At 42.0% G+C, this 25,177-nt stretch overlaps 1 protein-coding gene across 1 annotated transcript in view; it reads left to right on the top strand.

Moving 5' to 3' along the window:
* FSTL4 (follistatin like 4) overlaps positions 1–25,177 on the top strand; it is a 662,050-nt gene that overhangs the window by 625,935 nt on the left and 10,938 nt on the right. The window contains exons 8-11 of the mRNA XM_084838897.1: positions 14,466–14,627; positions 15,354–15,488; positions 18,159–18,185; positions 24,002–24,120. Of these exons, the coding sequence (XP_084695023.1) occupies positions 14,466–14,627; positions 15,354–15,488; positions 18,159–18,185; positions 24,002–24,120 (443 nt within the window). The remainder of the gene's footprint in view (positions 1–14,465; positions 14,628–15,353; positions 15,489–18,158; positions 18,186–24,001; positions 24,121–25,177) is intronic.

The raw sequence follows: 25,177 nt of genomic DNA, 5'->3' as shown, positions 1-25,177 counted from the left end.
ACAATCTCAAAAATGACAGAATGATCTCAGTACGAATCCAAGGCAAACCATTCAACATCACAGTAATTCAAGTCTGTGCTCCAACCACTGATGCCGAAGAAACTGAGGTTGATCGGTTCTATGAAGACCTACAACACCTTCTAGAACTAACACCAAAAAAAGATGTCCTCTTCATCATAGGGGATTGGAATGCTAAAGTAGGACGTCAAGAAATCACCGGGATAACAGGCAAGCATGGCCTTGGTGTACAAAATGAAGCAGAACAAAGGCTAATAGAGTTTTGCCCAGAGAACACGCTGATCATAGCAAACACTCTTTTCCAACAGCACAAGAGACAACTCTACACATGGACATCACCAGATGGTCAATATCGAAATCAGATTGATTATGTCCTTTGCAGCCAAAGATGGAGAAGCTCTATACAGTCAGTAAAGACAAGACCTGGAGCTGACTGTGGCTCAGATCATGAGCTGCTTCTTGCAAAATTTCGGCTTAAATTGAAGAACGTAGGGAAAACCACTAAACCATTCAGGTATGACCTAAATCATATCCCTTATGAATATACAGTGGAGGTGAGGAATAGATTTCAGGGATTAGACCTGATAGACAGAGTGCCTGAGGAACTATGGACGGAGGTCCGTAACATTGTCCAGGAGGCAGCAACTCAATCCATCCCAAAGAAAAAGAAATGCAAGAAAGCCAAGTGGCTGTCTGATGAGGCTTTACAAGTAGCTGAGGAAAGAAGGGAAGCAAAAAGCAAGTGAGAAAGGGGAAGATATACCCAACTGAATGCAGAGTTCCAGAGAATAGCAAGGAGAGACAAGAAGGCCTTCTTAAATGAACAATGCAAAGAAATCGAGGAAAACAACAGAATGGGAAAGATTAGAGATGTCTTCAAGAAAATCGGAGATCTCAAGGGAACGTTTTATGTAAAGACGAGCATGATAAAAGATAAAGACGGCAGGGACCTAACAGAAGCAGATGAGATTAAGAAGAGGTGGCAAGAATACACAGAAGGACTATACAGGAAAGATCTTAATGTCACTGATAGCCATGATAGTGCAGCCACTGAACTTGAGCCAGACATCCTAGAGAGTGAAGTCAAGTGGGCCTTAGGAAGCATTACTAACAACAAAGCTAGTGGAGATGACAGTATTCCAGCTGAGCTATTTAAGATCCTAAAAGATGATGCTGTTAAAGTGCTGCACTCAATATGCCAACAAATTTGGAATATTCAACAATGGCCACAAGACTGGAAAAGGTCCCAAAGAAGGACAATGCCAAAGAGTATTCAAACTATCGTACAATTGCGCTCATTTCACATGCCAGCAAGGTTATGCTCAAAATCCTACAAGCTAGGCTTCAGCAGTATGTGAACCAAGAACTACCAGAAGTACAAGCTGGGTTTTGAAGAGGCAGAGGAACTAGAGATCAAATCGCCAACATTCGCTGGATCATGGAGAAAGCAAGAGAATTCCAGAAAAACGTCTATTTCTGCTTCATTGACTATGCTAAAGCTTTTGATTGTGTGGATCACAAGAAACTGTGGCAAATTCTGAAAGAGATCGGAGTACCAGACCACCTTACCTGTCTCCTGAGAAACCTGTATGAGGGTCAAGAAGCAACAGTAAGAACTGGACATGGAACAACCGATTGGTTCAAAATTGGGAAAGGAGTACGACAAGGCTGCATATTGTCGCCCTGCTTATTTAATTTATATGCAGAGTACATCATGAGAAATGCCGGGTTGGATGAATCAGAGGTCAGAATTAAGATTGCCGGGAGAATTATCAACAACCTCAGATACGCAGACGATACCACCCTAAAGGCAGAAAGTGAAGAGGATCTGAAGATCCTCTTGTTGAGGGTGAAAGAGGAGAGTGCAAAAGCTGGTTTGAAACTCAACATTACAAAAACTAAGATCATGGCATCTGGCTTCATCACTTCCTGGCATATAGAAGGGGAAGAAATGGAAGCAGTGACAGATTTTACTTTCTTGGGCTCCAAGATCACCGCAGATGGTGACTGTAGCCATGAAATTAAAAGACGCTTGCTCCTTGGGGGGAAAGCTATGGCAAACCTAGACAGCATAGTAAGAAGCAGAGACATCACCTTGCCGACAAAGGTTCGTATAATCAAAGCTATGGTTCTCCCAGTAGCAACGTATGGCTGTGAGAGCTGGACTATAAGGAAGGCTGAGCGCGGAAGAATCGATGCTTTCGAACTGTGGTGCTGGAGAAGACTCTTACGAGTCCCCTGGACTGCAAGGAGGTCAAATCAGTCCATCCTCAAGGAAATCAAGCCTGAGTGCTCATTGGAAGGACAGATACTGAAGCTGAAGCTCCAATATTTTGGCCACCTAATGCGAAGAGAAAACTCTCTGGAAAAGACCCTGATGCTGGGAAAGACTGAAGGCAAAAGGAGAAGGGGACGGCAGAGGATGAGATGGCTAGATAGCATCACCCATGGAATGAATATGGACTTGAGCACACTCTGGGAGAGAGCGCAGGACAGGAAGGCCTGGCGTGCCGTGGTGGGGTCATGAAGAGTCAGACATGACTGAATGACTGAACAACAACAACAACAACAACAACAACAACAAGGCACATGCTTTGCATGCATGTGTGTTCAGTCCCCAGCATCTCCTTTTGTAGAACTCCTACCTGAAACCCTGGAGAGCTGATGCCAGTCAGTGTCAACAGTACTGGGCCAGAAGGACTAAGGGTCTGACTCAGGATAAGGCAGCTTCCTATGTTCCTATGCTCCTCAGTAGACCTTCCATAAAAGGCCTCAAGCAAATATATTTTTTGATATTGCAAACTGAGTTACCACCACGCAGGAGAAATAATTTATAGATAGCAAATCTAATTAAGCAGACCTCTTGTTATCTTGACAGGGTCCTACTTCCTGTCTTTATCTGGGTCCATAGAGATGTGGTTTTTCTGATTCCAAGAAGGATTCAGTAAGCCTGTTCAAACATCATGCTAAGCATTTTTGAGCTAACCATGATGGCTTAGAATGATGTCTGAACGGCCTTTTTCCCAACCATTGTGGTTTACTAACCATGGACTAACCACATTCACTAACCACTTGTTGCAAGATGGTTAGTGGTTTCTACCATGGCTTAGCATAATGTCTGAGTAGCCTCCATGGTTAATTGACAGCTGCCATAGAGCTCCGCGGCAAGAGCAGCCAAAGAAGGACTAGCTGCTCATGCCTGAGTGGCAGATCTCTGTGGTTGAGATCCGCCTATCAGGAAATTACACAGCTGCTGCGAGCCTGCCAATACACTGCCCCTGGCAACAGCCCATTGCACACCAGCAGAGAAGTGAGCATAGAGCTTCGGCTCACAGCCACTTGTGCCCTCGCCTGCTGTCACTATGGGCATGGCCATGTGCCACCATGTGCAATGTTACAATACAACTTCAGAGGCAGCATGAACTCTGGCACTGTGCCTGAAGTGGCATAAACAGTCAGCAGAAGCAACAGAAGCTGATTCCTGATGGCCGCCTATGTCCATCAAGGGGACCCTTGAATGCACTGTGCATCAGGGCAGCAGATTACAGCAGTGAGCAGCGATTATAGGCCTCCGGAATGGGAAAGATGGATCTCAGACCATGTGAGTCCATGCTGTGGGATGTGTCTGGGGGTCATGTGCCATGGCACAGGGGGCAGCAGGCTGCTGAACTACCAAGCACCAAAATGGCTGGCAGCACCAAGCACCAAAATGGCCAACAACACAAAGGCCACTGGGATGCATAGCTGCCCATCCGGAGGATTACAGGTTCCTGCAGGAGGCTGGGTGGTTAGAGAATGGTTAGTCTAACCACATTGTGGAACATGGTTACCTGTACATGTGGCTCACAGTGGTTAGTAGTAACCACCATGCACCATGGTTAGCCTAACCACTTGTCCCCAATGCACATCTGAACAGGGCCAGTCATTTTACACTCAACATAGTTATTTTATAAACCGATGCTCATAAACTGTATTTTAAATATTTATTAGCAATAAGCAAGTGTATTTAAGACAATTATAGAAAGAAATTGATACCATGGTATTTGTTGACGAAAGCTACAATAAGGAAAGAAAACAAGACAAAGCAGAATGCATACATTAAGAGACAGATTTTTGCCACTAGTGATTACTCCTGCAAGGGAGAAACACCACACAGTGTCTTCCCTTTACTTTTATAGTTTTACACTTGAATATGACATGTAATGTGATTGTTTACTGTATTCTGACTGGCTACTGTACTCTTTTAATTCCACCTCTTCATATTTGCATGACATCATATTTTTGCTTGTACAGTTCTGTAGAAATTTCCCAACTTGTCCTTTGTAGTTTTGACTTGTCAGGGACATGGACCTTATTGAGCAGGAGTGTTTCATGTAAAGTTCTTGCCAGTAATACGTCAAAAGCAAACTTTGGTTCAGACTATGCCTCCTTGATATGCCTGAAATGACCAATGCCTTAAAATTGCCTAAAACCAGAAGATTTGCTGTTCAGTCGTGTCCAACTCTTCGTGACCCCATGGACCATAGCACACCAGGCCTTCCTGTCCTGCGCTCTCTCCCGGAGAGTGCTCAAGTTCATATTCATTGCATCCGTGATGCTATCTAGCCATCTCATCCTTCTGCCATCCCCTTCTCCTTTTGCCTTCAGTCTTTCCCAGCATCAGGGTATTTTCCAGGGAGTTTTCTCTTCGCATTAGGTGGCCAAAATATTGGAGCTTCAGCTTCAGTATCTGTCCTTCCACTGAGCAGTCAGGGTTGATTTCCTTTAGGATGGACTGATTTGACCTCCTTGCAGTCCAGGGGACTCGTAAGAGTCTTCTCCAGCACCACAGTTCGAAAGCATCAATTCTTCGGCGCTCAGCCTTCCTTATAGTCCAGCTCTCACAGCCATACATTACTACTGGGAAAACCATAGCTTTGATTAGATGGACCTTTGTAGGCAAGGTGATGTCTCTGCTTCTTACTATGCTGTCTAGGTTTGCCATAGCTTTCCTCCCAAGGAGCAAGTGTCTTTTAATTTCATGGCTACAGTCACCGTCTGCGGTGATCTTGGAGCCCAAGAAAGTAAAATCTGTCACTGCTTCCATTTCTTCCCCTTCTATATGCCAGGAAGTGATAGGGCCAGATGCCATGATCTTCGTTTTTTTTAATGTTGAGTTTCAAACCAGCTTTTGCACTCTCCTCTTTCACCCTCAACAAGAAGCTGTTCAGATCCTCTTCGCTTTCTGCCATTAGGGTGGTATCGTCTGCATATCGGAGGTTGTTGATAATTCCCAGCAATCTTAATTCCGACCTCTGATTCATCCAACCCGGCATTTCTCATGATGTACTCTGCATATAAATTAAATAAGCAGGGTGACAATATGCAGCCTTGTCGTACTCCTTTCCCAATTTGGAACCACTCAGTTGTTCCATGTCTGGTTCTTACTGTTGCTTCTTGACCCTCGTACAGGTTTCTCAGGAGACAGGTAAGGTGGTCTGGTACTCCCATCACTTTAAGAATTTGCCAGAGTTTGTTGTGATCCACACAATCAAAGGCTTTAGCGTAGTCAATGAAGCAGAAATGGACGTTTTTCTGGAATTCTCTTGCTTTCTCCATGATCCAGCGAATGTTGGCGATTTGATCTCTAGTTCCTCTGCCTCTTCGAAACCCAGCTTGTACTTCTGGTAGTTCTCGGTTCGCATACTGCTGAAGCCTAGCTTGTAGGATTTTGAGCATCACCTTGCTGGCATGTGAAATGAGTGCAATTGTGCGGTAGTTTGAACACTCTTTGGCGTTGCCCTTCTTTGGAATTGGAATGTAAACTGACCTTTTCCAGTCTTGTGGCCACTGTTGAGTGTTCCAGATTTGTTGGCATATTGAATGCAGCACTTTAACAGCATCATCTTTTAGGATTTTAAATAGCTCAGCTGGAATACTGTCATCTCCGCTAGCTTTGTTGTTAGTAATGCTTCCTAAGGCCCACTTGACTTCACTCTCGAGGATGTCCAGCTCAAGTTCAGTGACCGTACTATCATGGCTATCAGGGACATTCAGATCTTTCCTGTATAGTTCTTCTGTGTATTCTTGCCACCGCTTCTTAATCTCATCTGCTTCTGTTAGGTCCCTGCCTTCTTTGTCCTTTATCATGCCCGTCTTTGCACAAAACGTTCCCTTGAGATCTCCAATTTTCTTGAAGAGATCTCCATTCTTTCCCATTCTGTTGTTTTCCTTGATTTCTTTGCATTGTTCATTTAAGAAGGCCTTCTTGTCTCTCCTTGCTATTCTCTGGAACTCTGCATTCAGTTGGGTATATCTTCCCCTTTCTCCCTTGCTGTTCGCTTCCCTTCTTTCGTGAGCTACTTGTAAAGCCTCATCAGACAGCCACTTTGCTTTCTTGCATTTATTTTTCTTTGGGATGGATTGAGTTGCTGCCTCCTGGACAATGTTACGGACCTCCGTCCATAGTTCCTCAGGCACTCTATCTATCAGGTCTAATCCCTGAAATCTATTCCTCACCTCCACTGTATATTCATAAGGGATATGATTTAGGTCATACCTGAACGGTTTAGTGGTTTTCCCTACGTTCTTCAATTTAAGCCGAAATTTTGCAAGAAGCAGCTCATGATCTGAGCCACAGTCAGCTCCAGGTCTTGTTTTTACTGACTGTATGGAGCTCCTCCATCTTTGGCTGCAAAGGACATAATCAATCTGATTTCGATATTGACCATCTGGTGATGTCCATGTATACAGTCGCCTCTTGTGCTGTTGGAAAAGAGTGTTTGCTATGATCAGCATGTTCTCTTGGCAAAACTCTATTAGCTTTTGTCCTGCTTCATTTTGTACACCAAGGCCATGCCTGCCTGTTATCCCGGTGATTTCGTGACTTCCTACTTTAGCATTCCAATCCCCTATGATGAAGAGGACATCTTTTTTTGGTGTTAGTTCTAGAAGGTGTTGTAGGTCTTCATAGAACCGATCAACCTCAGTTTCTTCGGCATCAGTGGTTGGAGCACAGACTTGAATTACTGTGATGTTGAATGGTTTGCCTTGGATTCGTACTGAGATCATTCTATCATTTTTAAGATTGTACCCCAGTACTGCTTTTCCCACCCTTTTGTTGACTATGAGTGCTACTCCATTTCTTCTAAGGGATTCTTGCCCACAATAGTAGATATGATGGTCACCTGAATTAAATTCGCCCATGCCTGTCCATTTTAGTTCGCTGATTCCCAAGATGTCGATGTTCAATCTTGCCATCTCATGTTTGACCACCTCCAGCTTACCTTGATTCATTGATCTGACATTCCAGGTTCCTAAACAATATTGTTCTTTACAGCATCGGATTTTCTTTTCACCACCAGACACATCCACAGCTGAGTGTCCTTTCGGGTTTGGCCCAGCCGCTTCACTCTTTCTGGCGCTACTTGGAAATACCCTCTGCTCTTCCCCAGTAGCATATTGGACACCTTCCGACCTGAGGGGCTCATCTTCCGGCGTCATCTCTTTTAGCCTTGTGATACGTTCCATGGGGTTTTCTTGGCAAGAATACTGGAGTGGGTTGCCATTTCCTTCTCCAGTGGACCACATTTTGTCAGAACTCTCTGCCATGACCTGTCCGTCTTGGGTGGCCCTGCACGGCATAGCTTATGGCTTCACTGAGTTATGCAAGCCCCTTCGCCACAACAAGGCAGTGATCCATGAAGGGGAAAACCAGAAGATGTTGCATGGTAATGTTGTGCATCAAAACATCATCAGTTAACATCATCTTCATGAAAATGCCTCCATTGTGACATCACACCTAATGTTATGAATTGGATTAACTAAGTTCAGTATATTTGGCTGAAAGGTGACGCATGCTGTCTTGCAAGGATACTGTAGTAATCACCCAAAATTCATTCCTCACAACCCCTTTTTTCAGCAGACCTTATTTAAACAGCAACCAGCACTATTTTAGCATTCCTTCACCAATTAAGCTGGGTTTTGGGTGGCTGGGGTTGTGTCAGATATCAAAAGCAACAAGCCATGTTTTAATCTTTGGGGCATGGAAGGTCGTGGCATATGACAACACAAAACTTGAGTTCTTGTGGGCAGTGGCTTAGATCCAGACTCTTTCAGAGCTCCCATGAGTGGTACTCTGATCACTGAACACCCCCACTGGAGGATGGGGAGAAAACCATTTTTATCATGTTCTTCTTTCCCCTGAAGCCTCCAGTGGTCCCTAGAAAGATCCTCCGGGGGGCTGTGAAACTCTCCAGAACAGTGTGGGAGGAGGAACAGAGTCTGCTGGGGAAAGGGGCAAACAAGAGACAATCGCATCACCCTGTCCTCCAGGCAGAATCTCCATCAGATTCCAGACCCCATCAGTTCACAGAAGGGACACCCTGGATCCAGCCCAGACACATCATAATACCATTACCAGACTGGCTTGGGGGGGAAAACAGCATAAAGAAATGGGTGTATCCTATATTCACTAAGGAGGCTGTGGCACCTTACAGACTAACACATTTATTATGGCATAAGGTTTTGTGGACTAGATGCATCAACCTGATGAAGTCAACTCTGTGAAAGTTAATGCCAGCCTTCCCCAACCTAGCGCCACACCTGACTATTGAACATGCTGGCTGGGGCTAATGGGAGTTGAAGTCCAAAACATCTGGAAGCACTAGGATGGTGAAGGCTAGCTTATACCATAATAAACTGGGTAGTCTTTAAGGTGCCACAAGACTCTTTGTTATTTGTGGCTCAACACGAACTAAGACAACTGCCCCTCTCCAATTTCACTGAAATGCAGAACGCAAAATTCAAGAGGTGAGCAAAACATTTCAGAGTGTTTTTCGATAGCTACATCTGTTATCTTAAAGAGCAGTAGATGTCAGTAAATGTGTACTTCTTCAAATGGGGTCCATCCTTGTGGCCCTTCAAAGGCAAATTTAAAATGGTTCCCTTTATTAGCTCTTCTTCAGTTGGCAGATACAGTTAAGCTTCTGGTCTCCTCAGAACTGCTCCACAGGCAGTGGAACAACACCTTTTCTTCAACAGGTTAGTTCAGGATAGATATGCTAACAGGGTTAATTTGTATTGCATGACAAAGAAGATTAGGATGAACTTGCAAGTGTATCCTGTGTATTCTTTACCAGGACTGTGGTTCTACAGAACAGAGATCCTGTATTCTTTCACTGATTTTCAAAACAAAGTAGTTTAATTAGGCAGCAAACTCCTGTTGCCACATTTACAGTTATTTTAAAATTAACATTATAGGCCTGCATCCTGTTAATCTCTAATCTCCTTAGAGACTGAGGGAGCATTTATATGACCACAGCAGAACATGGTAACTGTAGGAAACTATTTCATGGACCAGCTGTTATGTGGTTAACCAGTTTTGTATATACAGGAGAGCTAAACTGAAAGTTATTTTTAAATTATTATTTTTCAGTTCGAATATAGGGGCTTTGGAGGTATAAACCATCCCCTCACCTTTTGCACTGCTGCCATCATTTGTTTTATTATCATATCAGTGGTGTTGTGCACAATATTTTTTTACACGTAACACTCCAGGGTGAGGCAGGAGGCATTGCCCCCTCTCTAATTTGTCTTCATGTCAATGTCACATCATCAACTGGCATCATCATGATGCTGTCAGAGTAAGGGCAGTGCTTTCTGTCCTCACTCTAGAGACCTGTGGGTAAAAAAAAAGAAAAAGATATGTCCAGATGCTAGGCTTGCATTCATCACTGCTCATACAATAGCACCATAGCTTGCCCTGTTTGTGCCTCCCCAACCTTCTGAAATGCACCCCCCAACTTTGCAGCCTGAAGACAGGGTGCTGAAGTGATGGGGGCTATATTTCAACTCAGTATTAATATATGCTGCAAATACAGGATTCACTTTGGACATATTACCATAAAAATGCATCATGTTTGTGATGATGTCAGTATTATGGACCTTTTAACTGCAGCTTGTGGGGGTTTTTTAAATGTTTCTTAAACATTTAGATCTGCTTGCTTTTTCTTCTAGCTATATTTAGTATCTTTTAATTTTGTTTTGAAATATGTTTTACAGCTTGAATTGTTAAGTCCCTTCACAGGGACTGTGGAGGGACTTAAATCCTTTCACAGGGACAGAGGACAGTAGAATACAAATTTAAATAATAAATTAATCAACCAGAAATATGGTAATAATTAAGTCCCCGTAACCAAAACAGCTTCATGGATCCCTTCATAGATCACTGCCTAGTTGCGGTGAAGGGGCTTGCGTAACTCAGTGAAGCCATAAGCTATGCCGTGCAGGGCCACCCAAGATGGACAGGTCACGGTGGAGAGTTCTGAAAAAATGTGATCCACTGGAGAAGGAAATGGCAACCCACTCCAGGATTCTTGCCAAGAAAACCCCGTGGAATGTATCACAAGGCTAAAAGATATGATGCCGGAAGATGAGCCCCTCAGGTCGGAAGGTGTCCAATATACTACTGGGGAAGGGCAGAGGGAATTTCCAAGTAGCGCCAGAAAGAGTGAAGCGGCTGGGCCAAACCCGAAAGGACACTCAGCTGTGGATGTGTCTGGTGGTGAAAAGAAAGTCCGATGCTGTAAAGAACAATATTGTTTAGGAACCTGGAATGTCAGATCAATGAATCAAGGTAAGCTGGAGGTGGTCAAACATGAGATGGCAAGACTGAACATGGACATCTTGGGAATCAGCGAACTAAATGGACAAGCATAGGCGAATTTAATTCAGGTGACCATCATATCTACTACTGTGGGCAAGAATCCCTTAGAAGAAATGGAGTAGCACTCATAGTCAACAAAAGGGTGGGAAAGCAGTACCGGGGTACAATCTCAAAAATGACAGAATGATCTCAGTATGAATCCAAGGCAAACCATTCAACATCACAGTAATTCAAGTCTGTGCTCCAACCACTGATGCCGAAGAAACTGAGGTTGATCGGTTCTATGAAGACCTACAACACCTTCTAGAACTAACACCAAAAAAAGATGTCCTCTTCATCATAGGGGATTGGAATGCTAAAGTAAGTCAAGCAATCACCGTGATAACAGGCAAGCATGTCCTTGGTGTACAAAATGAAGCATGACAAAGGCTAATAGAGTTTTGCCAAGAGAACACGCTGATCATAGCAAACACTCTTTTCCAACAGCAAAAAGAGGCGACTGTACACATGGACATCACCAGATGGTCAAGATCGAAATCAGGTTGATTATGTCCTTTGCAGCCAAAGAGGGAGAAGCTCTATACAGTCAGTAAAAACAAGACCTGGAGCTCACTGTGGCTGTCAAGGGCTCCTTGGAGGCCTCTCTCAGTCTAATTCAGTAGCCAAGTCCAGACACAGACAAAGGGATTCTTTTCAAAGCTTTATTCTTCTTTTACAACTTAACAGCTCTAAAGGTAGCAACTAGATCTGAGCAGCAGAGTACCTATGCCCTAAGTTGAAACAGTTGGTTCCCATTTGAAAGGGAATTACTGGCACACCCCTGAACTTAAGGACTAGGGAGAGTCCCTCCCCTTTTCCCTTGGATCCTCAGGACACAGCCGTTGTTTGCGTGCCAACCGGGCACTGCGCCTCCTTTCCGTGCCCTCCATCTGGCGCCTCTCTCTGTGTCTGCGTCGCGCATCCACCAAGTCTGCTGTCTCTGCTTGGTCACTCCCTGGACTGCTTTCTAATCTAGGAATGCTGGTAGGAGGAATCTCAGTCAGCTGTGGGCCCTGGGAAAGAGGAGTGCACTCCTCTTCCAGGAGCGACTGCTCTTCCTCAGAATCAGAACTACTCTGGGATTCCATGGGCTCAGTGTCCACCCTGACAGTGGCTCAGATCATGAGCTTCTTATCGCAAAATTTTGGCTTAAATTGAAGGACGTAGGGAAAACCACTAAACCATTCAGGTATGACCTAAATCATATCCCTTATGAATATACAGTGGAGGTGAGGAATAGATTTCAGGGATTAGACCTGATAGACAGAGTGCCTGAGGAACTATGGACGGAGGTCCGTAACATTGTTCAGGAGACAGCAGCAACTCAATCCATCCCAAAGAAAAAGAAATGCAAGAAAGCAAAGTGGCTGTCTGATAAGGCTTTACAAGTAGCTCACGAAAGAAGGGAAGCGAAAAGCAAGGAAGAAAGGGGAAGATATACCCAACTGAATGCAGAGTTCCAGAGAATAGCAAGGACAGACAAGAAGGCCTTCTTAAATGAACAATGCAAAGAAATCGAAGAAAACAATAGAATGGGAAAGACTAGAACTCTTCAAGAAAATCGGAGATCTCAAGGGAACGTTTTATGTAAAGACGAGCATGATAAAGGACAAAGACGGCAGGGACCGAACAGAAGCAGATGAGATTAAGAAGAGGTGGCAAGAATACACAGAAGAACTATACAGGAAAGATCTGAATGTCCCTGATAGCCATGATAGTGCAGTCACTGAACTTGAGCTGGACATCCTAGAGGGTGAAGTCAAGTGGGACTTAGGAAGCATTACTAACAACAAAGCTAGCGGAGATGATAGTATTCCAGCTGAGCTATTTAAGATCCTAAAAGATGATGCTGTTAAAGTGCTCCACTCAATATGCCAACAAATTTGGAACACTCAACAGTGGCCACAAGACTGGAAAAGGTCAGTTTATATTCCAATTCCAAAGAAGGGCAATGTCAAAGTGTGTTCAAACTACCGTACAATTGCGCTCATTTCACATGCCAGCAAGGTGATGCTCAAAATCCTACAAGCTAGGCTTCAGCAGTATGTGAACCGAGAACTACCAGAAGTACAAGCTGGGTTTCAAAGAGGCAGAGGAACTAGAGATCAAATCGCCAACATTCGCTGGATCATGGAGAAAGCATGAGAATTCCAGAAAAACGTCTATTTCTGCTTCATTGACTATGCTTACCTGTCTCCTGAGAAACCTGTACGAGGGTCAAGAAGCAACAGTAAGAACTAAACATGGAACAACCGATTGGTTCAAAATTGGGAAAGGAGTATGACAAGGCTGCATATTGTCACCCTGCTTATTTAATTTATATGCAGAGTACATCATGAGAAAGGCCAGGTTGGATGAATCACAGGTCAGAATTAAGATTGCTGGGAGAATTATCAACAACCTCAGATATGCAGATGATACCACCCTAATGGCAGAAAGTGAAGAGCATCTAAAGAGCCTCTTGCTGAGGGTGAAAGTGGAGAGTGCAAAAGCTGGTTTGAAACTCAACATTACAAAAACTAAGATCATGGCGTCTGGCCCCATTACTCCCTGGCATATAGAAGGGGAAGAAATGGAAACAGTGACAGATTTTACTGTCTTGGGCTCCAAGATGGTGACTGTAGCCATGAAATTAAAAGACGCTTGCTCCTTGGGAGGAAAGCTCTGGCAAACCTAGACAGCATAGTAAGAAGCAGAGACATCACCTTGCCGACAAAAGTCCACATAATCAAAGCTATGGTTTTCCCAGTAGTAACGTATGGCTGTGAGAGCTGGACTATAAGGAAGGCTGAGCACTGAAGAATCGATGCTTTCGAACTGTGGTGCTGGAGAAGACTCTTATGAGTCCCCTGGACTGCAAGGAGGTCAAATCAGTCAATCCTAAAGGAAATCATCCCTGACTGCTCATTGGAAGGACAGATACTGAAGCTGAAGCTCAAATATTTTGGCCACCTAATGAGAAGAGAAAAGGAGAAGGGGACGGCAGAGGATGAGATGGCTAGATAGCATCACCGATGTAATGAATATGAACTTGAGCACACTCCGGGAGAGAGCGGAGGACAGGAAGGCCTGGTGTGCTATGGTCCATGGGGTCACGAAGAGTCGGACACGACTGAACGACTGAACAACAACAACAAACCAAACCAGCACTCTAAGGATGGACAAAACTGTCAATTTTGGTTTTTCTCGGTTTCTCATTTTTCCAGTCTTAGATTTGGTTCATCTCAAACTTTGAGAATTTCTCGAGTCTTTTTTTTATTTTAAAGTTCACATGAAAATGTCATAAGCATTTTGTGTTTTTTTCCTCCTAATACATGCATTTTGCATGCATTTTGCCTAATATACACTGTTTTTTTCCAAGCAATTTTCCCAATATTGTATGCATTTTTAGACTGGGGAAAGCTCCATTGCAAAATTCGAAGCCTGAATTTCAAAGGATAACTGAGTTTCGGTTCACATAGTGGTTAGAACATGCAAAAGTAGGTAAGTTGCAAACTGAAGCAATTTCTTCAGTTGGACTCAATGGTCTTATAGACCCCTTCCAACCCTATTATTCTTTGATTCTACTCCTCCATCCATACTGAGCCTTCACACACTTTCTCATCTGCAGCCTTCAGGTTAAAAAAAAAAAAATTGTCAGGAGAAAGAAACATGCAATTTCATGTAACATGTGGTTTGGCTTTGAATATGCTGTTTGATGTTAGTGACTTGCAGGTAACTGACAGCTTAGTTTAAGGTCACCAACTCCTTTTTCTCTCCACAGTGCCACCAGTGATTCGTGTCTACCCTGAAACCCAGGCACAAGAACCAGGCATATCAGCAAGCCTCAAATGTCATGCTGAAGGCATTCCAAATCCCAAAATTTCCTGGCTAAAGAATGGCATTGGCATCACACCAAAATTGTCCAAGCAACTGATGCTGTTAGGTAAGGATAAAAAAGGTTGTTTTATCTATCATAAGCCACAGTCAAATGGAATGGGTTTTGTACTTTTATTTCCTTTACTAATTCACAATCATATTTCAAACCCAGTTAAGACTTTTCATTTCTTCTGTGGTTAAACCTCTATCAAGTGTTGTGTTGGCTGGGATGAAAAATAATTGGCCCCACATGTTGCAGATGTTTTCATAGGGATATTGTGGGAATTAAGGCAGTTTTCCATTCTTTTTATCACTTTATGGTAAGGAAAAAATAAAATGAAGGCATATATTTTGAACATATTCACAATTCCTGTGTAATTGCCATTTTTATATATTAAATATTCATGGTATCAGAAGAATGCCTATAAAAATGCTGTGTTCTCTATTAATGTTAGAGAAATTTAAAAATGCTTCCTGTTTGAAAATGTATTTACCTATTGTTGTCCTTCCCTTATTCTTACAAAATGTGTCAACTTTCATGGTTTCATGGTTTTCCAATCATTCATCCTAAGTATTTCCAGACTTCTCCATCTGTAGGCAATCTCAGCTCTGAAACTACTTGACTAGAAAATCATTGTGAGGCTGACACTCTGATCCCATTTTATTTCAGTGGAGCTCTCCGCCAAGTAAATGTGCTTAGGATTGCAGCCTAAAACTCTTCACTTTCCAAAAGTTGTTACAAATTACAGCTGTTTATGGATTTCTTTTTTCTTTCCTTTTTTTTTTTTTGCAGCAAATGGAAGTGAACTTCACATCAGTAGTGTTCGATATGAAGACACAGGTGCTTATACTTGCATTGCTAAAAATGAAGTGGGGGTAGATGAGGATATTTCTTCTCTCTTCATTGAAGATTCAGCTAGAAAGACCCGTAAGTTTATCTTTTACATGTACTTTCTCATCTATTTCTTTAGTACCTTATTAATATATGTGAGTATGTATCTGAGGTTACTCCTTTCCTGTTTGTTTTTTTAAAATTGTGGACTTGAACGAAATTGGATTTTGTCTGAGTAAAGACTCACATGAACAGGCCTAACTATCTGATTCCCATTTATCATCAGGAAAAAGTAATTGCCGAATTCAAAGGGACTTCATGATGGCCTCACTGTTGATGTTTAAGAGTTGTCAAACCCTTGTAAAAAGGACCCATGACTTTCATTAGTAACCTTAAACATACATGTATTTGAAATTCTGTGTCGACCATGAGGAATGTAGTGATGGGTAGCGTACCATAGACAAATTTGGAATTAAGCTTAAAAAATGAATTAATTCAGCAGACATCCATTGGAGATCTAGAGCTTCTCTACACAAGGCTTTCATTGTGTGCTCGTGATTGGTCACTCATGATTTTTTGCAGGTCCTTTACACAACTTTATCAACCTCCAGGGCCCCTCCTGTGCTTTCTGGCTATTATAGTGGCTTTATTTTCAATGAGGGAAACGCAATCAGAGATTTTATTGCTCTTTGAAGCGCGATAAATTTCTGGTGAATTTTCGGACTCCCGCTATATCAGAGCTATACCATCATGCCATCTAGTGGCTATATAATGAAACATAGAACTTGCCCAGAAAAAAAAACCCCGGAAAAAAAACCACACACATATAAAGGAGCCAATCTTAATCCTGCAAAGAATCCGGAAGCAGAAGCCCCAATAAGGATGCAGGATTTTAGCCTCATGTAGAGAAGCCCATAATATACACTAATGGCCACAGGAGCACACTACATATAGGCCTGCCTGAAGCCTGTGCCTCTTTCAGCTTGGTTAGGATGCTCACTGTCATACTTCCAGTAAATCATCTAAAACTGCAGATTATGGCAGTGGTACCATCCAGGTTGGGAGGGTCATAGGCTGCAAGAAAATCTCTAGTTGCTGGTGTGCTCCTGATGACACGTGCGGGCTAGAAGCCTCCAAGCCTACTCTGCATGCCACAGTACAGCTTGAGCCCTTCCTGTTGCCCCATTGTCATGGAGTCATCGGAGAGAGCAGGGTGGTGGGAACAGGATGTTTCAAGACCTCTAGGTTCTGGCTCTTTTCTCATGACATCTGCAGGAGTATGCTGTCACTTAGACATTTTGGCACTATTTTGGATTTTACAGCCTTCACAGAGTTTGAAATGGAGCTGGAAAAAACTTCAACCAACCCCCAGTGTGTCAGGCAGATCTGGGCTTAGTCCCCTTTCACCCCACCACTAGTGGCACATCGTGGAAATCTAGTTTATAAAATATCTGCTGTTTTTCTGATTTAGAATCATAGAACCATAGGGTTGGAAGGGGCCTGCAAGACCATCGAGTCCAACCACCTGTTCAATGCAGTAAGCCTGATTCCCAGGCAGACTTCCATCCAAGTACTAACCAGGGCTGACCCTGCTTAGCTTCCCGAGATCAGACGAGAGCAGGCACATCCAGCCACCAAGAAGGTCCTGCAGACTTATATGAATATACGACATTCAGTTTGCATGGCAGGGAAGAATGAGGCACAAGCTATTTCTCCAAAGCTCAAATAATCACATTTCTTTTAAAATCTCAGTTTAACTCTCCTCTGATGCCCCAAACTAGCAATGGTCTGTTGTAAAATGACAATCTTTGAAACTGTTTGTTCTTTTTTTAAAAAAGGGGGGGGGGCAATGTAAGGTTGCTTTGCAATCCTTTGCATCATCATAAGGATCAAATTGAGCAAGTCAGATTCTCTAAGGACCATTCTTCACATTACATTTTAAAGCTATACCAGTAAGATGTTGTGCAGATACATGTAAAGCTGTAATTCATGAGTGTGACAAACACATGTCTTCAAATGTGTATATCACAAGACAACAGTCACCAGGGAACTGTGATTGACTGTGACTCCTTAACTAATGTGCATTCAGTGGCAAACTCAGGGCTGCCACTGCATAATGTGAGAATAGCCCTAAGCATAAAATGTCAATAAATATTAGTGAAAATAATGGATGATAGTAATCCACATAACAGGACTATTTTGATGGGTATTATGGATTGCCCAGAGAAATTTAACAAAAAAACAACAACACAAAACTTTGGAACATCAAAGTGCTCATTAATTAGTATGAATAAATGGGAAGTCTGCACTCCTCGTTCTTTGCTTAGTGATGATTTTTCAGAAAATGGATTGTATTTATAGCAAACTTTCATGTGGTGTTTGCTGTCATGTGATTGTACAGCGCAATGGGTTGTTGTTGCAGGAAAAGGAGCATCATCTGCTTATGAAGAGATGCATTTTACAATCTTTGCTCAGCCCCAAATCAGAAATGTTTAGCTTGATGAGAATTTCCTAGCTTTTGGGGGGGGGGGGGAATCCCAATTGAGCAAATTAAAATTGGTAATATCCTTCTTTTCTCACAAAACCTTTACTCCATCATTCTTCTGGTCTGATGCTGTAAGACTATCACAGAAATAATTATTTTAAAAGTTAAAAAAAAGAACACGAGTCTTAAATTCATTTAACTGCTACAGTGAAATGTTGATGTTGTTTTTTGTTTCCCTTTCTTGACCATTTTCTGGCTCTCCCATTTCTCTGATGCTGCAGTTGCAAACATACTGTGGCGAGAGGAAGGTACTGCAGTAAAATTGTCTTGTTGTAGTGATAATGTGCTTGTCTGCTTTAATAATTCCATAATGGACCATTCTCCACTGATTTGCCACTAACTTTAGCACCGTTGGCAGGTCTCTCAGCTTAAATCATGGGCAAACCAATCAAATCACTGGTACAATTTTAGTGATATAAGTTTTCAGAAAGACTCTAAGATTTCCCCATAAAATATAAAAGGCATTCAGAAAGTTAACAATGATATTTAAATATGGAATCTTAAATATGTAATTAATTATTGCCAGAAACACCAGAAGGAAAGCTACAATTTACTGCACTTTAGCTGAAATGTATGCATACACATCCTTATTTGCATCTAACAATTCCTGCCCCTCTTTGTTCTTAATCTTTACTTGTACAAATGTTTATTTTCTAAGCCACATTCTTGAGCTCTCTATTTTTGCTGGATAAATATCAGGAATGCTGTTGAACTCCTTCCTTTAAACATTATAGGGCTTCGCTTAGTCTATCTATTTTTATTCTATTCTGCAATTGTGTATTCCAGATGTCTCCAGCGTGGTAGCCATGGTGCCACTGTGCCCACAAGGCCAGGCTGAAGTGCCCGCCAAGCTATTTTCACTCCGTATATAAGCCTATGGAGTGACTCCTCATAGGCTTGTAGGGAACGAAAAACCCATCTGCCAAAAAAATGGCTGGAGGAAGAGTGAAATACACCGTCCACCAAGGACGCTTGGGGCAACAGGGTCCTTGACAGGGGCTGAACTCTGCTCCCTCCTCCAGCCAGTTTTCAGCGGGGGAGGGCACCTTTTCCATGCCCCATGCAAATGAATGGAGAAATTGCTTTATTCAGTTGCGTAGGGATGAGGAGAAGGAGAGAGAGAAGAGCCAGAGAAAAGTAAGTGTGTGTGTGTGTGTGTGTGAGAGAGAGAGAGAGAGAGAGAGAGAGAGGGAGGGAGGGAGGGAGGGAGGGAGGGAGGGAGGGGCCAGAGATAGGAAAGAATGAAGAGCAGCCAGAGACACAGAAGGAAGGATGGGTGGACAGATGGATGGAAGGAAGGAAAGACTAAAGAGCGGAGGGGGGGAGCCAGCTGCCAGAAAGAGAGAGAAGAGGGGGCAAAGGGCAAGGGAAAAAAACAAAAGAAGGAAGGGGAGCCAGAGAGATAGAAGAACGGATGGAAAGAGGAGTCAGAGAGAGTGAAGGAGAGAAAGAGGAGAGGGGGGAGGAGAGAGAGAGAGAAAGAAAGAAAGAGAGAGAGAGAGAGAGAGGATCCAGAGATAGGAAGGAAGGAAGGAAGGAAGGAAGGAAGGAAGGAAGGAAGGAAATGCCAGAAAGAGAGGGAGATAAGAGGAGCCAGAGAGAAAGCGTGGGGGAGAAAAGAGCCAGGGAGAGGGAGAGAAGGATAAAGAGCCAGGGCAGAGAGAAGCCAGAGTGATTTGCATACATACAGGGTGAACATTCATGTGTGTGTGTGCACGTGCACTCGCGCACATGCACGCGCGCGCACGCGCACACACACACACACACATACACACAGGGCCACTCCTATAATTTTTGTGATGTGATGACCGCAGTCAATTTGTGGTGGTTCCCAGGGCACTTTTTCAAAATGCCAGATGTGGCCACTGGCCCAAAAGGGTTGGAGACCCCTGGTGTATTCAGTTTGGACTTATCATGAACTCTACACCAACAGATATTAGCATAGTCTAAGTAATCCTAAAAATCATACATTCAATTGAGGGCTCTTTCATACGTTCCCAGGAGATTTTCCATTGCCTTGTCCCATGCCACCGTGACAATGTTTGAAAAGCTGGACCACATGATGGATCCAGTTGCAGAAGTTCCTATGTTACTGTTAGCCAGCCAAGAAGGAAAGGTGGCAATTTCCACACCCACATGGTTCCAACGTTTCTAAGATTACTGCAGCACGGTGTCATAATGCCACAAAAAGGCAAATCCCATACCACTGCAGTTTTGAGGTGCCCTGAGTTTTGAGATTTTGGACTTTAAAATGATATCTAAGTGTATCAAATATATACAGGATTTATTGCAAGGATTTGCCAGTGTATACATTTACTGGTGGTGGAAAAGGGTATAAAGTAACTTATCTAAACTTCACATACTTAACTCATAAATTTGCATATGCAAAAGCTAGTCATGGGAAACTCATATTAGGGTGCCATCCTATGGGTCGTGGTCCCCATAGACAGAGGGCTCTGAGTTTGAAGCCCTTCACCTATACTTTGCCCTGCCGGCAAGAGCCAGGGAAGTCTAGAGGAGGATGGAAGTGATTAAAATACGAAAAGCCGCCACTTGAGCCTGTGAGCCCATCTAGCTGACTTACTTTTTGGTGGGCGGGAAGGGGATTGGAAAGGCCATAGGATACTCCATATCCCAGCCTCTCCTCTCCCCTCCCCTCCTCACCCACCAGCATGGCCCTTTTTTCCCTCATTTACTTCTCTTATGAGGTCGCAGTTGCAACCTCATAAGAGAAGGTTTCCATGGCAGCTGTGAGGGAGTGGGGAGGAACGATCCACAATCCGATCACCTTCTCTGTGCTTATAGCTCTGTCTATGGGCATGAAGGAGGAGATCCACAGCATCCTATGGAACCTAAACACTGTCTAGGGACCATATTGATTGATTTGATTTGTACCCTGCCTTTCTAACAAAAATGGCATTAAAGACAGCATAGGATTGCTCTCTTACTGTTGTTTAACTTCTTTTGGCATGTTGATAATAACACAGCATGCCCAGGTTTGATCTACTTTTCAGTGGTGGCTATGGACTCATTGGGCATATATGGAAACTAAAAACAATTCAACATTCCCCAAATTGCTGAAATAATCTACCTGTATTGACTTTACCCAATTAAAAATGGCTCCACCAAGTGTCCCTTAGTTTCATCAGTTCTTGTCAGATTAGAAAAGGCCTATGTGATGCTAATAGAACACTGAAGTACGACTTACGGGAAACAGTAAAAAAAAAAAAGTGTATCTTCAAAATTCCTTTTATAAAACATAAACATAATATCCCACAATGATCAAATCTTTAAAAATCAAATCCTTAGCCTATATAATGCAACAGTCTTTTGCAAAATTCCTTTTTCACTATTGTGGTTGTTTCTGATATTCTAGGCTTGTGTCCACACAAGTCAAGTATGCCATAAATGGGGAAAAGGTGGTCACTCATTAGCTCTGACATTACATACACACTATACATACTGATATTGATGTCAGGTTTGATATCATATATACGACATCATATATTGATGTCATGTTTTTGATTCACAGATACTATGCTGATGTCATGTTTGATTCACAGATCTATGTTGAGTCATTCCTGATTTTTAAAATTAGCTACAATTAACGTTTTAAAGGCAGAACTGTTAAGTGGAAAGAATATTAGATTACAAATATGCAGTTCAGTTTTGCTAATTTGCTAATAGAAACAGCACTATGAGTACAATTCTGTTCTCTGCGACAGTGCTATATTGCTAGCTAACATCAGCGTGACACCAGTCAAGACATTACAAAGTCAAGACATTACAAAGTCAAGACATTACAGTTATTTGAAATCAGTTCCACATAGATTAAACGGGATATGAATGCCTGCTCTGGTAACAGAAGAGGCCTAGGTGCCAATAAGGAAAGAGCTAAACCCTTCTTTAAACCGCAGTTAATCAGAATAAAATATTACACTTAATAATAATAATAAAAGGTTTAGAAGCCTTGTGTAATACAGTGCTAGTGCTAATGGAGATCAGGTCAGAAATCACAGTATTTTCCTAATGGAAAATTTATCATAAGCATAAGCAACATTAAATAGATTATTTGTATTACCATTAACATCTGCTCTAAAGAAAGGGCAAATAAAATCTGAAATGTGAACATGCATTTTTATCACAATGATCATACAGAATAGGATGGCTAATGTGCATGAATCAGAACGTAGGCATAGTTCACAATTACCATTAGTTAATGCATGATTGTTATCATTTGTTTTAAAATGTCCCAATTTTAAACATCTGCCAAAATGTGCGCTCATTGCATCAAGGGCCAAATCCTGCCTTCTGATGTGTGCATTCAGTCCCCACTGAAACTTATAGGAACTGTGTGCATGCTGCAAGAAGGGATTTTGGTCCACATACGTTGAAAATTTCAAACTAAGAAACTCTTAGTTTCAGAAACTTCAGTGGTGATGATAACATAGGAATTTGTTAGCTTTGCTTTCAGAAAATGCATGATCCCTCACTGCACCATCACATTTAAGGATCACTGCTCCTAGATCCACTTTGATGCCTTAACTGGGGTATTTCTGTGGTATAATTCAAAAGCTAAATTCCATATATCGAATTCTCAGTACACCAAACAAACCTAGTAAAAACTGCATAATATGACATCTAGATGCTATTGTGCTTTAATGTTATGTGATCTACACAAGAGGACCAATCTTGCAAACACTCACACTCCATTGAGTAATCGTTTGCAGGATCTGTGCCACAAGGAGCATTTGTATTGAAAAGCACTCCATGATTAATCCCAACAATTAAATCAAGAAAGCAAATATTGCATGGACGTTCCTTTATCCCAATTCATTTACCTCAGTCAAAAATATGTTCATTATTAAACTGCCTAAATACAATCTAGACAAAGTTAGGCACTTGTAAATCCAGCTAATTTCAATGAGAGTATTGCCATACACTTAATTTTCTCCTGTTGAAATCAATGGGATTGAAAAGTGGTTAACTTTGGCTGAATTGCACCCTTTGTGAATACTTAATTTCAAGTCCTGGAAGATTTGATGTCCTCCAGTAACTTCTCTAGTCTAAGAAGGATTCACAGGTTGCTAGTCTAAACAGAACTACCTTCCACAAGAGGTGACATTTCTTTGATTGAATATTTCTATTCCATGCAAAAACAAAAGGGGCATTGAAACCAAATTTTCACAGCAGCAGAAGTATGGAAGTTCGGCAGATAAGTACACTATCAACATTATTTGGGATGACAATAGCCATTATAATACTGTATTTGTAGAATATATAAACATGTATAGCGATGGGATCTCTGAACAGAGCGATTGAAAAGATCCCCAATGCGGCATACAAGGTATTCATTACTGCTTTTGCATGTAATGGAGAATAAAGTACACTACTAAAGTTGAAGGACATTTCTGATTAAGCAGAAATGTAGCATACAATCATTTACTAGGAATTCACTGACAGGCTATTTTTCTAAAGCTTCTGGAATGCCCCAGTTTTGATAGATGAGTGCTATTGCAATGCTAAAAGATTCCACATTTGTGAATTACAGTTTGCAAAATTTCAAAAATGTCTTTGCTTTGGTGGCTATAAATATTCACTCCCAATAGCTATAGGACACCAGACAAAGTCTTTCCTGGAACAATGAAAAATAAAGTTTCAAATTATATGCAATACATGGTTGTATTCCTGCATTTGAAACATTTCTCAGAAAAAGCAAAATGCTTAGTAAGCTGTTTCTAATGTAAAGGAAAGAAACCTGCAAATTAACTTGATTGCGAAACACATGACGGCAAGTTGTTTACTCAAATTTATGACTGCTACCACCAAGGCAATACATTTTTGAGCCTATCTGTATCTCCTTCCTCACACCTTGAAGCCCTACTTGTGACATGAACTTTAATTTTGTGAATGCACCAAAAGCATCCCAATTTCTAGGTGTGGTTTTTTTTTTTGTATAGTGATTTTTTAATTTTTGGTTTAGCCTACATTTTTTTGTTTTTAGACATAGGAAATTATGACATGTTTTTCCCATGCTCTTCTTGTTTTTTTCTCTCTCTTTAAGGGCTCAGTGTGGGAAACATGTTCTATGTCTTTTCTGATGAAGGAATCACAATAATTCAGCCAATTGACTGTGAGATCCAGAGACACATCAAACCGAATGAGAAAATTTCCACAAGTTATGTAAGTTTGGGGTCATTAGTATCCACACTATTTGTAATCTTGGCCTAGTTAGATGATTGTGAAAGGGAGAGAAAAAACTTGAGAGGAGAGGGAAAATATGATGATTTAAATGTACCTGCATAGAAATAGAAAGATGGGCTTAGTTATCTCGGAGATTATTTATTAAGTATAGCCATCGAATTTCACAGACCTCCAATTCTGTGCATTTACCAGGAAAGAATGGAATAGAATCAAACTTTGGATTTGACACTTGTGAAAGGATGAAAACAGGTTTCCGCAATCAATTGAAGCTTTGCAGTAGTGGAATGACACCATTGGATACAACTGTTAGTTTCCTCATTTCTGTTGTGGAAGGTTAGCTACCAGGTTGAAGTCTGGACTAAACCAACTATTGTTTAAGGTGAACATGCACACAGCATATTGATAAATTAATTTCACACCTCTATCTTGCTGCTTTTGCCATGGGTCTAGTTTTGCTTCCATAGCAGATGCCCGGGTAACCTACATGTTTTATGTATTACCACAGGTGATTTGCACATTCAGCTGTAAATGATCTGTGTATTCTGTACTTCAGATAGATCTATTTGCTAATACAATCATCAAGAGAGCCAGTGTGGAGTAGTGGTTAGAGTGTTGGACTGGGACTTGGGAGATCTGGGTTCTAGTCCCCATTCAACCATGAAGCTCACTGAGTCACTTTGGGCCAGTCACTGACTCTCAGTCTAACTTACCTCACAGGGCTGTTGTGAGAGGAGAGGAGTAGGCCATATAATCTACCCTGGGTTCCTTGCAAGAGAAAACAAGGCAGGATATAAATGTAATAATAAATAATAAAATAAGTGAGCACGGTGTTGGTGCCCGCCCGATCAGAAGGGTTATATCTTTGCCGGTTTGCCCCACATCTGTCACTCTTTTAAAACAGACACGTTATAGAGTTAGTTGCCTGGATGGGGCAAAGCACAGTCACACACGCAGGCATAATCACAGATACAGCATGAGCGCTGCTTCCTATTTTAAGATATACACAGAAAAATCCAGCTGTATGACAATTTGGAAA

Source organism: Heloderma suspectum, chromosome 2, assembly GCF_057233095.1.
Source record: "Heloderma suspectum isolate Gila_16-S chromosome 2, 16-S_ref, whole genome shotgun sequence".
Lineage (NCBI taxonomy): Eukaryota > Metazoa > Chordata > Lepidosauria > Squamata > Helodermatidae > Heloderma > Heloderma suspectum.
The sequence above is the reverse complement of the archived record's forward strand: the minus strand, read 5'-3'. Positions and strand labels throughout refer to the sequence as shown.